Here is a 16,294-nt window from a genome sequence, read left to right as displayed (position 1 = left end):
TGGGCCTTTGGGGACAGCCTGCTTAAATGAGTGCCAGGCACGCCCAAGCCCTCTTGGTCTGGTCTCCCCCAGTGGGTCTGAGAGCTTGCTGGGATCAGTTCCCTGATCCCTCCTTCTCCTGTGCCCCTCTTTGGTGCTGGGCTGGCTTCACCTGGGGCAGGCCCACAAAAGGGCCCCAACAAGCAGGGTGAACCGTGCCGAGCCCAGGGTGGGTGCTGTAATAGCATCTCATTTCTTTGTCATGATTATCACATGTGGGAAGCACAGTTATCCCCATTTTACAGATGAGCAAGTAGAGACCAGAGAAGTGCAGTCACACACCGGCACTGGACCCCAGGTCATACAGACCCAAACTCAGACCCATGCGCATGCTTGTCCACACTGCCTCGAAACTCAAGGACCCAGCAGTGGGCTTTGTTCCAGCTCTGCTAACTTGGTGTGTGACCTTAGGCAAGTCACTGCCCCGCTCTGGGCCTCTATTTCCCCAACCGCCAGAAGTGACTGTCGGGGGGAGAGTAAGCAGTCGGAGAGGTGTCACCCTTGCGTGGGTGCTCTTTGTCTTTCTGCCTCCCTCAGATTCTCTGGGCCCAGCCTGCGCGGGGCGGGGCGGGGCGGTGGCTGTGGCTGCTGTGAAGGGCGAGCATGTGTGAGCAAGGCCGAGCGGGCCCAGCCACTCCTTCAGTGGCGCCTCTGAAGCTCCCTACATTGCATTTAATTTTTTTTTTTGGTGGCACCATGTGACAAAGTCAGCCCCTTGTTACAATCACTGCTCTTCTTCAGAACTTAATTAGAGCACTTAATTAGAGCACTCTGCCTTTCTCCCCTCTCTCTAATTAACATGCGGAGGCCCTGCAGCCTAAACACCCCAAATAATTGCGTCCGGGGGCCCTGCAGCCCAGCCTGGCCTCATTACTGGCAGGGTGGGGCTGTGGGCCCAGCCGCCTTCGCAGATGGAAAATTGGTGACAAGAAAGAGCCACAGAAAGAGGCCTGACCCTGGGGCCCTGCCTATTGAGAGCACAGGCCTGAGGGGGGTAGCAGAGGATGCAGTTCCTTGGGGTAGCAGCTGAGTCCCCATGGAGGAGCTGGGATGGGGGAGCGGGGGCTGGGGGAGCCCCGAGCCCTCACCAGAGACCAGGGGGGTGAGGAGGGGCTGATATCAGAAAGGAAGGCGATGAGGATGATGCCGGCGACAGCTCCCATAGCCACTTGCCACTGGGAGCCCACTCTGCGTCAGGCGCCATGCTGGATACTTTGCAGAAAAACCTCACAAGAATTCTATGAGGAAGACATGATCACCACCATTTGATACACGAGGAAGCTAAAAGCTCAGGCAGGTTAAGGAACTGGCCCCCCAGTCACACAGCTGGTAAGTGGCAGAATTGGAATGGCTTCCCCAGTGGCTCAGGTGGTTGAAGCAAGGTGGGAGACCTAGGTTTGATCCCTGGGTCGGGAAGATCCCCTGGAGGAAGGAAATGGCAACCCACTCCAGTACTCTTGCCTGGAAAATCCCATGGACAGAGGAGCCTGGTAGGCTACAGTCCATGGGGTTGCAAAGAGTCGGACATGACTGAGAGACTTTCTTTCTTCAGGGGTCTGACTCCACAGCCTATAGGTAACTGCTGGGCTGGTTGTTGTGAGAAGAAAGAGGAATCTCAAACTGCGCCGGATTCTTTTTTTTTTTTTGGCGGGGGTGGGGGTGGGGTGGGGGGAGGGGTGGGTGGTGGCGTATGTGCCACATGCCATGTGGAATTTTAGCTCCTGGACCAGGGATCGAACCTGTGCCCTTGCAGTGGAAGCAGAGTCTTAACCATTGGACCACCAGGGAAGTCCCTGTGCCTGATTGTGTTCCTGGGAAGCTCATAGCCTACGTGGGCTCAGACCACAGGACCCAAGGAAGTGTGATGGTAGGAGCTCAGGAAGGTAGAATCTAGTGTGGTGGGAACCCAGAGGACTAGGTCACAGCCTTGGTTACAAACCTGAGCCCTCATCACTTACTAGCTGTAGGGTCCCGGGCAGGTGGCTATAGCTCTCTGAGCTTCAGTTTCCTCATCTGTAAAATGGAGGTGGTTCCTTCCCACAGGACTGGAGATGATGTGTGTAAAGGTGCTTTGATACAGTATGACACCCAGAGCACGCTCAGGAACTGACAATTCACTTTCCCTATCTGTAAAACAGGGGTTGTGAGTACCCACTTCTCAGCCTCACTCTTAAGAATTCTATAGCACAAGAGCTAAAAGCATCCAGCCTGTTGTCACGGTAACTGGTACTCGATCAATGGTAGGGGACCAGTAGGGTGGGGCAATGAGAGCCCAGGTCCTGGGACCTGAAGGAGGGGAAGGGGCTCGAATGGGGTGGGGTAGGGCATCCAGGCCCCGCAGCAGAACCGGAGGTATCCTGGAGACCAGGAAGGGTTTGAGGACCACTGACTTACCCCCGATGGAGGATGCACAATCCAGCCCAGCTCCGCCGTCGCTGTGGTTGAATCCATCAGCGTTTCTGTGGAGAGAGCAGAGTCACTCATGAGCTGCCTACAAAGCACGGTCAATCACCAAGAACGTCCCTCTTAAGGGCCGTCTGTACAGAGGAGCCACCTACTTCCTTGCTCCAAACAATCACTAGGTCTAACCCTGTAGACTACCCTCCCTTTAGGTCCTACCTCTCACTCCATGATCCCGCCCACTGCCACACTCCAGCCAATCATCTGAGTCTATTCCTCTAGACTCCACCCCTTAAACCCAACTCCAGCCCTTCTACACATGGTCATGCCCCACCCTCTCAGCCAGTCACATCCCTCCAATCTAGGTATTGCCTTCCTTTACTGGGGAAGGGTCTTAACCTGGGGTCTCCTGGATGGGCTTCAGAGAGTCCTCAAGAAATTTCAAATTTTTCCTTCAAAATGAGGGTCCTGTTTGCTTTTCTGCGTGCATCAAATTCTCACCAACTGGAATGCTGGCCTTACAGAGGCCTCCCTTGGGCCCCAGCCAAGCTGTCTCAGTTATCCCAATTTTGCCATCTGCCCCACGCCTCCCATCAGGGATACCGTTCCCCTTTCTCCAGGAACTGGGAGTTCTCCATCGTGTCCTCATCCCTGGGCCCCCTCCCCCGGGGCTCAGCCAACTCTGTCCCAAGGACAGGGCCCTGGGGATGGAGGGGTGGCGGGGGTGAACACCGTGTCCAGTGGGGCCAGCCCATCACCTGCCCTCTGGGGTTCAGAAAACTCAGATCAGCTTCTGACCCAGCTGGGCCCTACTTGCTTCCCGTTATTCTAGCTGGAGGGGCGGAACCATCCAGTCAATGACAAAGAAGACCCACAGGGCCAGAAAGATCTCCATTCACCCCCTGATCGGGCTCAGGACCCCTCCCCTCTCCCCCCTTTCCAGCCACAGGGGATTCAAAATGCTTTTTGAACTGAACAGTGATGCATTGAGTAGATTTAAATTGCTTGGGCATTCAATCCACAAATATATCCTGATGTACATTATGTACCCAAGCACTGTACCGGGTGCCCTGAGGGTGACTAGCAAAGCCCTTCTAAGGGAGCAGTTCACAGTCTGGTGGCAGAGATGGGGTGTGAATACAAAGAGTTGTCAGAGGGTAGGCGGAGAGACCTAGGGGATCACAGCTGGACCTTCCACACCCCCTAGGTGAGCAAATATGAGTGCGAGGCAATGCTTGCTGCTAAGCGCCCATCCTGCGCCCAGGACAGACATCACTAATCAATGTCCACACTCCGTGAGTACACAGGGCTTCTCGCCACAGTGCTCCAGGAAACCACCACCCACCATCTGAGATCCTATCTCTGGTCTAATCTAACAGCCTAATTTTGGAAATAGGGCAACTGAGGCACAGAGAGGGGAAGAGGCTTCCGAAAGATCACCCAGGAGTTGGTGGCAGAGTGGGAGGTGAGGGTCTCCTGCCTCCTACCCTGTAAACTTCTAGACACTTCGTTTGATGACCTGGGTTGAATGAACTAGGGCAAGGAGAGTTGGGGCAGAGGGAAGTGTCCAGGTCGCTGTCAAGGTTGAAATGGGAGAAACAAGGTCTTGAACCAGGCAGGGGCGGTTCGGATGGGAGGGTGGGAAAGAAGGAAGTGTTGAGCCAGAGGTGACCCCAGTCAGACCCGCGGGCTGACAAGAGAGGATGTGGCAGTGTCCCCATGACCGCCTGTGGCTCGAGTTTGCGGTCACTGTGTCCCTCTGCACTGGGGGCTGGCGGGTGGGGGGGGGAGGGTGCCAGGGACGCTGGAGTCCAGTGCCAAGGGCGTCCTTTTGATGGCAAATTGGAGGGAAGTTCTATTGTGCTGCTTTGGAGCTTAAAAAAGGGTTCCTTTTCACACTCCGAATGCTACAGATTTTTCTTCCTGGAGAGAACAAGGGCTGAACTTTTAACCTGTTTTCTCTCATCGGCCTCAGCCAGAGACGCGCCAAGCCGGGCTCTCTGCCTGGGCCCGAGGAACAGCTGCTGGGAGCTGCGCACAACAAGGGAGAGAGGAGACTGCACTTGGGACCAGAGAGGGGTTGGTGGGGGAGGCAAACCCGCCAAGCAGGTGGCCCCACCCCTTGGCTGGATTCTTGGGCTGACCCAGAGGCCAAGCGCTAGAGGATTCCACAGCCCAGAGGAGGGACTGCGAACGGACGTCCTCCACGCCTGGGTGGAAACTCGGGCCCAGAGAGGTGCAAAGGACTGGCCAAAAGTCACACGCTAAAAGCTGGTCCTCAAACTCTGGGCTCCCAGGGAGTTCAGGTTTGGGGCTCCACTGTTCCTCTCCTCTGCCTCCCACCACAACTGGAACCAGCAAGGGAGGATCTCAGAAGGAAGTCAACGGGCTGTTTGGTCATAGACTGGAAGAGGCTAAGAGGAGGGGCCAGCTTGCAGGTCCGCTGGGGAGGACGCAGAAGGCGGCCCCTACGCTCCTTTCTCACCAAGCCGGTCCTGGGCTCTGCCTGGAAGGCTGTTACCCCCCGGGAGCCATGGCAGGAGGGAACCCCCAGGGTGCTTTCCCCTTGGCCTTTGCCTTTCCATGTCCACATCATCCTCCACCCTCTGCAAAAAAGGCAGGTAAGCAGAGCAGATGGACTGGGACTGGGAGGTCAGACTTCAATTCTAATACCTTCTCTGCCACCTTGGACTTGCAACCTTTCTAAGCTTCAGTCTCCTCACCTACAGAAAGGCCATAATACCTTGTGGAGGAGAATAGGAGAGCTAAGTGAGATGGGAGGGTTCTTAGCTTGCAGCCCAGCCCAAGCAGATCATCAGTAAGTGGCGGCTATTCTTTTTTCAGATCCAGCATGGTGCGTTTTGGCTGACCCCGTGCTGGCGCACACACATCGTTTCCTTTGGGCTCATCAGGTGGCCCCTGCAAGTGAAGGCAAGTCCAAGCAGCTCCCCCCACACCCCAGACCACGCCTGCCAACATCTGATGGACATCAGCCTCTCGTTCGAGGGCTGAGGCCTCCAGGGAGCCCCTCCTGGTCTGTCTGATGCCGCTTTCCTGGAATGCCCTGGTTTCCTCTTTGTTCCTCTTAACCAAGTACTGAAGTTCAAGCTCAGTTTTCCTGGGAACCTGGGTGGGTTCAGCAAGCCATGCCCTATTTCCATCACCAGCACTTCCCTCCTCCCCATAACACCCCAGACCTTGCCCCTCTGTTCTCAAAAATCTACAGAGGGAGAGAACTCATGTTCACTGAGACCAGAGACCCTGTCTATTAGGAGCCAGAAAACCTCACCAACATTCTCACAGTGATGCCAAGAGATAACTGATACTGTCCCATTTCACAGATGAGAAAACTGAGGTTTACAGAGGCTTAGGGACTTGCCCGGGGTCACACAACTATTCCATTTACAAGCTGTGCTCCGGCTACACACACGGTTTGGTACTCTCTCTTGCACACTGATTCTCCTGATCTCCTCCCCTTCCACCCCATCTGTAATTTACTTACCCCAAGACCCAGCAGAGGGCTTTGCACTTAGTAGGTCTTCAGTCAAAGGCTACATTCCCCTTCCCTCCCCTAAAACTGTAAGCCTCGAACATGCCAGTGTTCTGCTCCTTCAGGACAACACCCATGACTTTGGCTGTTTCCACCTACAGCCTGTATTATTATATAATTACAAAATTTCTTCCGACTCTTTTTTTTTTCCTCAAGTGCATTTTAAAGAGGAAAAAGTTATCATTATTACAAATGGGAAACCAATATCACTTGCCATAAAAGGAAGGAAAACAAAAATAAGACTATTACCATTTAAAAAGTTTGCCTGCAAACTACCCAATATCATCTCACTCCCCACACTTTGGGGACCACTAGGCTCTACAAGCTGCCTCTCAATTGCTTGAAATGTGCTCTCCACTCCCCCGCCCCGCTCCCCCCCCCAGCTGTGACAATGACAATCCCACGTGCAGGGGAAGCCACTTTCACTGTACACAGATAATTAATCACCACATGATGAGACAAAACCACAACAGGAATGCGTGTGGGGGTTCGGTACGTGATGCCACTGGGTACACCAGGAGAGGAAGAAAACAAACAATCCAGGGATGGCTTCCTGGAGGAAGTGGCACAGATAAAGGGCTTGAAGGATGAGTTAGGAGAGCGTCGTGGAGGCTAAGTGGGAGAGCACGCCAGGCAGAAGGGACAACAGAGGCACAGGCACGAGGTGACGGCAGCGTGTCTCGCGTGTAGGCATGAGGGAGGGAGAGGCAGGGACTGACGGGGGCTGGGGGCTGAGCTGGAGAGCTGGAGCAGGGCCGCCCAGCAAAGGCCAGCGACTGTCCGAGGCCCCCTTGCTGGACCACACCCATCTGCCCACATCTTTCCCGGCTCCCCTGGTACCACCCACCCCCACCCTGCCTACCACTGCCCTTTCACTCGCCTCTGGGCCCTCCCAACCTCCCAGTTAGTCCTGGAAATGTCCAGATCTCAATCCCTGGATGTTTGAAGTGACCATTAAAAAAAAAAAAAATCCCAGTGGAAAGATGGGGAAACTGAGAGTACGTGGACAAGGTTTTCAGCACCCAGCCACCAGCCCGGAGTGCCTTACTTGATGGGGAAAACAGGGTCCAGACCCTGGGAGTGGCTTTGGCCCTCGCCCCACTGCTCCCACACCGCCCCCCCTGCTTCCTGGAGACTGCACAGAAGAAAGCAATCAGGAGGCCCTGATCGCACAGGCTGGGGAGGCCCGAAGACCCCTCTGGCTATGTGTGAATGAGTGGTGCACATTTCAGAAATATTTGCGCTAAAAAGGAGACACACTGAAGTCGTTAGCGTTTGGGCCGACGGGAGAGTGGCTGTGCGGGGCCCTGTTTTTAGGCTGGAGTGGAGTGAGTCGCCCTCTGCTCCCCGACCCAGCCCTGGTCAGCTCCATCTGAGCCCTTCTTGGATCAGACTTCTCCAGGGCCACAGACACCGTCTGCGCCAGTGACAGCAGGTGAGAGTTCCAAAGACACGAGGAGAAGCATTTATTAAGTGCCTACTGTGTGCTAGGCATTGAGTTGGGCGCTCTAAGCATGGACTCAGGCTCCTGGCAACCTGTGGGGTACATTAGCCCCACTTCACAGACGTGGCAGCTGACATCAGAGAGGCGAAGTGGCCTGCACAAGCACTCAGAGGCAGGGCTGGGGTTTGAACCACCATCTGTTTCATTCTTCATCTGTGTTATTTTCAGGAGACTGTAGCTATAGCCTTAAAACACACACACCCCCACACACTCACACACTATGCTCTTTTTGTTTAAGGGCCTGTGTAAGGACGGGAGGGAATAAAAAGGGGAAGGCAGCAGGGGAGTGGTGCACAGACTGTCCAGGCTGGAACCTTGGCTCTGGCACTCCTTTAGTGAGTTACTGTAGGCAAACCTGTGCTCCTCTCTGGACCTCAGTTTCCCCATCTGTATAGTGGGTCATGTGAGAATTAAGTGGCATCACACAGGTGAGTCCCGTTGATCTGCAGTCTCCAAGGCAGTCCGCAGGGTCGCAAAGAGTTGGACACGACTGAGCGACTGAACTGAACTGAAGGCCCTCATTCTGGAAGAGCACTGTCTGCCTCCTTCACTGCTGTGACTTTAGCACTGAGAAATGTTTCTGGTACACAGTAGATGTATTTGATTTTACACATGGCTGAGGTTTCTAAAGCCCATGTCTGATCATGTCTTAACTGAACCGAACACCCTTCAGAACTCCCACTGCCAGCGAGGTCAAGTCCTAGCTCCTCCACAACCCATTCAAGGCCCCTGTCAGGCAGCCCAGCTTAATTACCTCCAGCCGTGACCAGCCTTCCTGAGTTTCCTTCTGCGTGCAGAAGGCGCTATGTTTCCTTGGGCCTTGGTGACTTGAATGTTCCCAATTTTTCTGCTTGGAATGTCCTTCCAGCTTTGGAGCCTGGCTAACTTCTCTTCCAAAACTTAACTCAAGGGGGCTTAAGTTTCTGGCAGCTGTCCCTGAATTCTCCTGGTCTGAGAAACAAGATCATGGTGATTCAACAAACATCTACGTGACTCTACCTCTTGTGTGTCAGGGCCTGTGCTGAACACTGGGGACGAAAAAACAGATCAAGTCCTTCCCTCAAGGAGCTTTCCAGACTAGTGCCCAAGATGTAAACTCTCTACAGAGAGAGGCAGAGTGAAGCAGCTGATATGGGCTGCGAACCCAGAAGCCCAGGGGAAGAAAGGATCACCCTTGACCAGGAAATCAGCAAAGGCGTCTCAGAGGAGGTAGCATTTGGGCTGGGAGGAGAGGGGAAGGGCATCCCAAGTAAAGGGCACGGCAGAATCAAAGGCTCAGAGGTGTGAAAGTGGAGTCTGGGCCACAGTAAAACCCGAGGGTCTCGGTGGTGGGCTCTGCGCTAAAGGCTTACCATTCGTTATCTCATTTCATTGTAACTATTTATAAAGTAGGTACTTTACTGAACCTCCCTTTACAGATGGGAAAGCTAAACTTAGGAGAGATTGGTCAAGGTTTTCATGGCCAGGCAGCGGTGGAGCTCCATCTGCCTCACGCCAAAGCCCATGTTCTTCACCACTGCATTGGGCTGGCATGTCTGTGCCGTGGGGTGGGAGCAAGATGCTTTGTGGATGAATCTGTCACCTCAGGATGGGGCCAGACCATAGGGCCTCAAGTATGGCACTCAGGAGTTTGGATCTTGTCCTGAGGATCCAAAACGGGGCAATAGAGGGTTCCTGAGGACGGTAGCGATATGGTCTATCTTAAGAACATGGACATGAGAACATGGTCTGTCCTCAAGATGGACAGATATCTTGCAGTGATTCCCTGGGATCTTTGCTCCAGATTGGCCAGCAGCCCTCAGCCCAGGCGACCAAACAGCCTGGCACGTGACCCGAGATGCAGATGCCACTCTGAACCCTTCCCAGCAGCTCTAGCTGCTCCCTGCTGGGGATAATGGGGCTCAGGTGACTCGAACACAGGCCTATCTACCCTGCCACGGCCTGGTCAGATGCTAGCCACAGTCTGGAGGCCAGACCTGGGCTAGCCATTGCAGGGAGTCGGAGGATTCTTCCTCTGGTCCATGATAGGATTCCAAGAGGAGGCAATAGTCAGGATCAGGAGATAAAGTTCAAGGCCGTGGATAAGCTGGGTGATCTGGAAAAGTTCACTGTACCTCTCTGAGCCTTAGTCTCTTCATCTATAAAATGGGGATCATAATATTCTCACTCAATGTACCTCCCAGGGCTGCTGAGAGGCTCTAAGGAGGCACTGGGTGCAAAGGGTCTTTATCACATGCAAAGGCTGGGCCCTACGGAAGCAACAGCGAAAATCACTGACACTCATGGAGGACGCAATGTGGGTTTCAGTGACATCATCCCACTGACGCTTCAGAGCAAGTAATGGAAAAGCCAAAGCTTGGGGAGATCAAGGACTCCCCAGAGGCCACATGGCCACTAAGAGGCAAGGCCAGATGGGAGTGTTCAGTCTGGCCCCAGAAGGCACCAGGTCACGCTGATTCGCAAATGGGAGGGAAAAAAATCAGAGCGTTCAGGTACCACGCTCTTGGTGCCAGGCCTTGAGCCGTCACTCCACACATCCTGCAAGGCTGGCACATTACCCTCATTGTACAGATGAGGAACCTGGGTTCCGAAAAGCTCAGAGACCTGCCCAAAGCCACACAGCCCCACAGCAGCAACGCTGGATTTGAACTACAGCCCCGGGTTTCCTGTGGCCTCCTTCTCTGAAAACCAGGCGAGAAGCATCAGCTGAGGGCATCTTGGGGTCGCTGGTCCAAAGCAACCAAGTAGAAGGCGGCGATGCCAGCAGGGCAGCCCTGGGCTAGCTGCGGGCAGGCTGTGGATCTCACAGGCTGAAATGTGCCAAGAGGCAGTGTGATGTTTTTCCAGCTCGGCCCTCCCACACCCGCCCCGCCCTCAGGCTCACGGAAAGAGGACCCAGCTAATGTAAAATCCTTCTGCCCGCCAACTCTCCCAGCACACACCCCTCCTTGTCCTCCTGCCATCAGAGGCCCTCCTCTGCCTCGGTTGCCTGCCTGGAGCCTGTTCTTGTTTTCTCAGGCCCCGGGCGGAGGAGTCCCCGCGACGCCGGGCTCCTCTGCTCTGTCCTCCTGCCTGCCCGCCGCTGGCCTGGGCATCCGCCAGCGCCGGCCGCCCGGCTGAAATCCAATCCTCCGGGCCAGCCGGGGTGCTCACTAACAGCGGGCCGTATTGTGCGGCAGGGGCTTCGGGAGAGTTTGGATTCGCTGCTTGGGGACCCACTTAACCTCCACAAAGGACAGGATGATGGATGGGGGTCTGGGAAGGGGTTGCTGGGGGTGGGGTGGGCGGTAAATGAACACCAGGGCTGCTGGGGAAGGGGAAGAAGGGAGGCAGGGATGGGAATCGCCCTGCACACAGAAGAGCCCTGTCAGTCTTCAGGACAACCCTGAGGGATGCCCGGTATTCTTGCTGGCCCCATTTTATAACAGAAGAAAAATGAAGATCTGAGAGGTGAGGCAACTTGGCCCAAGTCACACAGCAACTCGGAAAGTGAACTCGAGTCTACTGCCCTTGACGTTCCTGACACACCAGGCGGCCTCTCAAGCCAGCATTTGTCCACTGTTTTAAATTTTTAAAGCCCTTTTACTTAAATAAATCCACAGGCAATTCCTCCCTATTAAGTAGTTAATGAAAATATAGGGATGGCACTGCTCTATTTAAAATGGATAACCAGCAAGGTCCTTCTGTATAGCACAGGGAACTCTGCTCAATGTTGGGTGGCAGCCTGGATGGGACAGGAGTCTGGGGGAGAATGGATACATGTAAATGTGTGGCTGAGGCCCTGTGCGGTCCGCCTGAAAGTATCACAACATAATCGGCTATACGCCAATATAAAGTACAAAGTTAAAAACATATATATAGTGATGGCAACTGGCATCACTGAGGGCCTACTATGTGCCAGGTCTGTGCTGAGCACTTTTTGGCTTTATCCGGCGAGACCCTGATAGTGACTGCTTAGTTGGGAACATTAGTCACAACCTTTTTTTTTTTTTTTCTTTTGGCTACACCATGAGGCATGCAGAATCTTAGTTCCTTGACTGGGGATCAAACCTGTGTCCCCTGAAGTGGAAGCACGGACTCTTAACCACTGGTCCACCAGGGAAGTACCCATCATAACCATTTTAAAGAAGAGGAAGCACACTCAGGAAGGCGGTTACTTCTGGGACCTGTCTCGGGCTGGCTAAGGGAAGCAGGAGCTCAGCCACCCCCGCTGTTTACAGTCAGCACCCCTTCTGAGTGGTTGTTTAACATTTTTTCATCTCCCTTCAGCCCCCTGGACAGAGCTCCCACCCTCCAGTTCGGCACTCAAGGCGTTCCTTCTCCCTGCAACAATCCTCGTCCTCTTAGCCTGCCTAGGACACTCATACGCATCCTCCAAGCTCCATTTCAAGGGATCTGCCTGGTGGGTCAGTGGTTAAGAATCCACTTAGCAATGCAAGGGGCGCAGTTTCCATCCCTGGTCGGAGAACTAGGATCTCACATGTTGCTGAGCAACTGAGCCCATGTGCTGCAACTACTGGAGCCCGAGCACCTCAACCAGAGGGTCTGTGCACAGCAACAAAAGACCCCACGTGACACAGTGAAGGTCCGCAGGCTGCGGCTAAGACCCAATGCAGCCAAAAAAAAAGATCCGTATCAAAAGTCACCCCCTCCTGGCAGCCTTTTCTCATGACCCTGGCACTGGGGCTTCTACAGTCCTGTGCGTCCCTCTCATTGTCACCCTGGTAACCCTGCCCGGAGACTTTTACTCATCAGCCCACCTGGGTTGTGAGTACCTTGTGGGCAGGACCAAGCCCGGATCACTGTCATAGCCCTCAGCTTCTGTTAAAGCCATGGAACCCGCACCTTGCCCCGACCTCCAGCCAACCCAGACATCAAATGCCCTTTCCCACTTATACCACCTGGGTGCCTGGACTTTTCCTCCAAGAAAGGCGGTTACTGTTATCAAAATGGACCCATATACTATATAATTCAGGCTTCCCTGAATTATACAATATTATGAAGTTCCCAGGTGGCACCCTGGAGAAGGAAATAGCAACCCACTCCAGTACTCTTGCCTGGAAAATTCCACGAACAGAGGAGCCTGGTAGGCTACAGTCCAGGGGATCACAAAGAGTTGGACATGACTGACTGACTTCACTTTCACCAGAGGTAAAGAACCGGCCTGCCAATGCAGAAGACATAAGAAAGGGTTCGATCCCTGATTGGGAAGATTCTCTGGAGAAGGAAAGGGCAACCCACTCCAGTATTCTTGCCTGGAGAATCTCAAGGACAGAGGAGCCTGGCAGGCTGCAGTCCATAGCACCACAGAGAGCTGGACATGACTGAAGCGACTTAGCATGAACTATATAATTCAAAGCACTTACTTAGTCCCACATCTGTGCTCCTTTGAAGCTCACAACACCCTATGAGGTAGAATTATTATTGTCCCCATTCATCCATCCACCCATCATCCATCCAGCTATCCATTCATCCATCCACCCTCTCACTTATCCCATCCATCCATCTACCATTGCACTCCCCCTATAACCCACCACCTATTCATCCACTCACCCACGTATCAAGCTTCCCACCTAAGTATCCAGTCATCAGGCATACATCGTCCCCATTAAACCAACTTTCTTTCCTTCTTTCAATTCTTCCTCCTTTTCTTCCTATAGATGGGAGAAAGGAGCTTCAGAGAGGTTAAACCACCTGCCCAACGTCACACAGCTAACAGGCAGCAGATCCAGGGGTTGAACTGGGGACACTGTGAGAACCACTCTGCTCTGTGGCCTCTCACTTCCTCTCATTTCAAACTGTCCCGTTGAACGCAGGTTTACTGTTGCAAGTCACCTCAAATCCTTCTGGATGTGTGCACAGTGTAAATTACAGATCAATAAGGCACAGGCCAGCGTCGGTCCAAGCTGGGGTCTGTCAGGTTGCAGTCAATTAGGAAGCCTGCTGCAAGACCTGCTGGGACTAGATCTATTTGCCTAATTGGCACCGGTTTCTTCCACTGAAGGACAATTAACTCAAATCCCAGGATCCAGAACACCCCTCTGCTTCTGGGCAAGATGTCAGACACTTAGTCACATGGAATTCTCCTGCTCATTCATTCACCCACTGACCCCACACACCCACTCATCCATCTCTTTCCAACCACCCAGTCTTCAAAATTATCCATAAACTATCCTGCCATCTACCCACCCACTCACCTCCCTACTTACCTATTTGCATGCTGATCTATTCACTTATTCATCCCTCTAACCCTAACCCTCACCCTTTGGCTGCATCCTGAGTTCTGCCCTGATGTCTCTGAGTCTGGTTCCCCTCTGCCTCCAGGCAGCCTGTTTCACTGGGGTCCCCTTTGGTCTGTAGACCTGGCTTCCCCCATCCTAACAGGCATGGATATGGCTGAGGCCTCTCCCACCCCCAAAGAGGAGCCAATGAATGAGGACTTGAGCCCAGATGCAGCCTCGCCAACTGCGACCCCCTGTTGCACAGTCTGGAAGGAGGTGGTGGTGGTTTTGCCGTTGGTCATGTCCGACTCTTACAACCCCATGGACCGTAGCCTGCGAGGCTCCTCTGTTCATGGGATTCCCCAGGCAAGAAGACTGGTGTGGGCTGCCATTTCCTTCTCCAGGGGATCTTCCTGACCCAGGGATCGAACCCTGGTCTCCTGCATTCCAGGCAGATTCTTTACCGACTGAGCCACCAGGGAAGCTCAGTCTGGAAGGAGAGCCAGAGTGTAAAGAGAAAACCGCAGAGCAGAGGAGAGACCCCAACCCTGCCTGGGGAGTCGGTGGAGACTTCTCAGATGTGGGACATCTGGCCTGAACCCCAAGGTTCCGAGGGGGAGGCAAGCCAGTCTGGAAGGAAAGAAAGGGAGAACTGAGAGCAGGATAAGGGGGTGTTCCAGGCAGGAGGAACAATCTGGGCAAAGGCCAGGAGGCAAGGACGAGCACAGCTCCTGCAGGGAGCTGCTCGAGGAAAGAGGAAGTCTTGGGAGAAAGAGAACACAGACGCCACCAAGAGTCTTGAATGTTGGGCCTCTCGGCCCAGGCCAGCCTGAGGTCGTAGGCGCGTGGCCTGGTTCAGTTGTCACTGCATTCTCTGGTGTGACTGATCCGTTTTATAGGCATGGACATTGCAGCCAAGGGATCAGAGAGGTGCAGAGGGCGGCCCAGGTCACGCAGTTAAGCTGGTCAGAGGCAGAGCAATGATTTCACTCCAGGAGTGATGGCTCCAAAGCCCCCGCTCATTCTGAAAGCAGCTTCTGTCTCAAGAGGAGCTGTTTTTACAGAAAGTCTGCGTTCCCCTCAGTGCCAATACCCGCCTCCAGCTCTGCCTCTGTGGCCCTTGTGGTTCTGCCGTGCAGCAACAGAACCCCTGGGGCACCATCTCTGCTCAGCAAGAGTCCACCTGCTCCCTCCAACACCCTGGGCCCACTTGCCAACCACATCTGGCATCTTGGGCAGTTAAGCAGACGCAGCTCTGTTGGGGCATTTTCTCCTGTGCCCGTACTCCCCATCACCATCTCCAGGAGTGGAGCTTCCACATGTTCATCACCCTCATCATACCATTCATTCCCCACCATCCCCAACACCCTGAGGGGTGACCTCTGACAGGGAGCCAGGCGGGTCCAAGAGCTTTCCAGTACTGGGGCTCGTGACATGATGGCATGGAAGGTTCTTAACGGTGGACAGGCCTGATAAGGGATAGGACTTGAAACGAGGGGCCTTCGAATGGAGAAGACATGGAGGAAGAGGCTCTCTGAGTCAGGAAAGAGGTTATCCAGGAGGCGAGGGAACAGACCCCTGCCACCTGTATCTCCATCACCATGGAGACCATTTACTGAGCACCTATGCTACGCCAGGCACTGAGCCATGCAAGGGACATCCAGGAGCACATCTGAGCCTCCCCAAATCCTCCAAGGGGCATACAGTGTCTCCATTTTACAGATTAGTAAACTGAGGTTCAGTGAGGACAAGTCTGGAGAAGGAAACAGCAACCCACTCCAGTATTCTGGCCTGGAGGATCCCACGGACAGAGGAACCTGGCGGGCTACAGTCCACGGGGTCCCAAAAAGCTGGACATGGCTAAGTGCATGTGCGTGTGCGCGCACGCACACACACACACACACACACACACACACACACACACACAAGAGGACAAGTTAGTGGGCCCAACTGCCCCTGAAAGTTGGTGGGGAAGGCAGGGTTTGTTTTCTGGGCTGCATGACCCCATCTCTTTCCATAATCCTGAGAAGGCTTTTGGGAGTCCACAGTCTCAGGTGAGGACTGAAGCAGGCGGTGGGGTCAGGAAGGAGTTGGGGTTGGGGTGGGGGGGCTTCCATGGCAGCATGGACGCAGGGAGCAGGCATGATCTGATCTGGAGGTGGGAGGTTGCCCCCAGGGAGGGGCAGGGGGCAGGGGACAAGGCTACAGACTTGAGCTCTTCCCACCACAGGCTGGGGGTCCTTTGCAGCCTGAGGATCTTCAGAAGGAGGGCACTTCCAGCTCCAGGAGGTGGGCTGTGACAGTCACATTGACTGCCAACGGGCTTTTCTCGGTTTCCGGTGCAGGGGAGGGCACAGGGGACAGCAGAGGAGACTTCTTGTCTGTGCGAGAGATCATTCCATCAAAGCACGGAAGGCTTCCAGCAGGGAGTCAGCCACAGTCCCGGGAGGGCAGATAACCTGTGGTTTTACAGGCCTCCAGGTGCTGACGGGCTAGACAGAGAAGCTTCTTCCATCTCCTACCCTGGGGGGTCGATCCAGACTGGCCTGACCTGGAAGGCCTTCTGTGGGCTGCCCTGGC

The 16,294-nt window shown here is 54.2% G+C and overlaps 1 protein-coding gene across 2 annotated transcripts in view; it reads right to left on the bottom strand.

Annotated features, from left to right (window-relative positions):
• EPHB2 (EPH receptor B2) overlaps positions 1-16,294 on the bottom strand; it is a 219,985-nt gene that overhangs the window by 138,242 nt on the left and 65,449 nt on the right. For both annotated transcript variants that reach the window (XM_086327664.1, XM_086327656.1), the window contains exon 2: positions 2,434-2,498. In XM_086327664.1, coding sequence (XP_086183790.1) covers positions 2,434-2,498 — 65 coding nt within the window. The remainder of the gene's footprint in view (positions 1-2,433; positions 2,499-16,294) is intronic.

This window comes from Bos grunniens, chromosome 2, assembly GCF_055505025.1.
Source record: "Bos grunniens cultivar Pamir isolate PY7600 chromosome 2, Bosgru_T2T1.0, whole genome shotgun sequence".
NCBI classification, from domain to species: domain Eukaryota; kingdom Metazoa; phylum Chordata; class Mammalia; order Artiodactyla; family Bovidae; genus Bos; species Bos grunniens.
The sequence above is the reverse complement of the archived record's forward strand: the minus strand, read 5'-3'. Positions and strand labels throughout refer to the sequence as shown.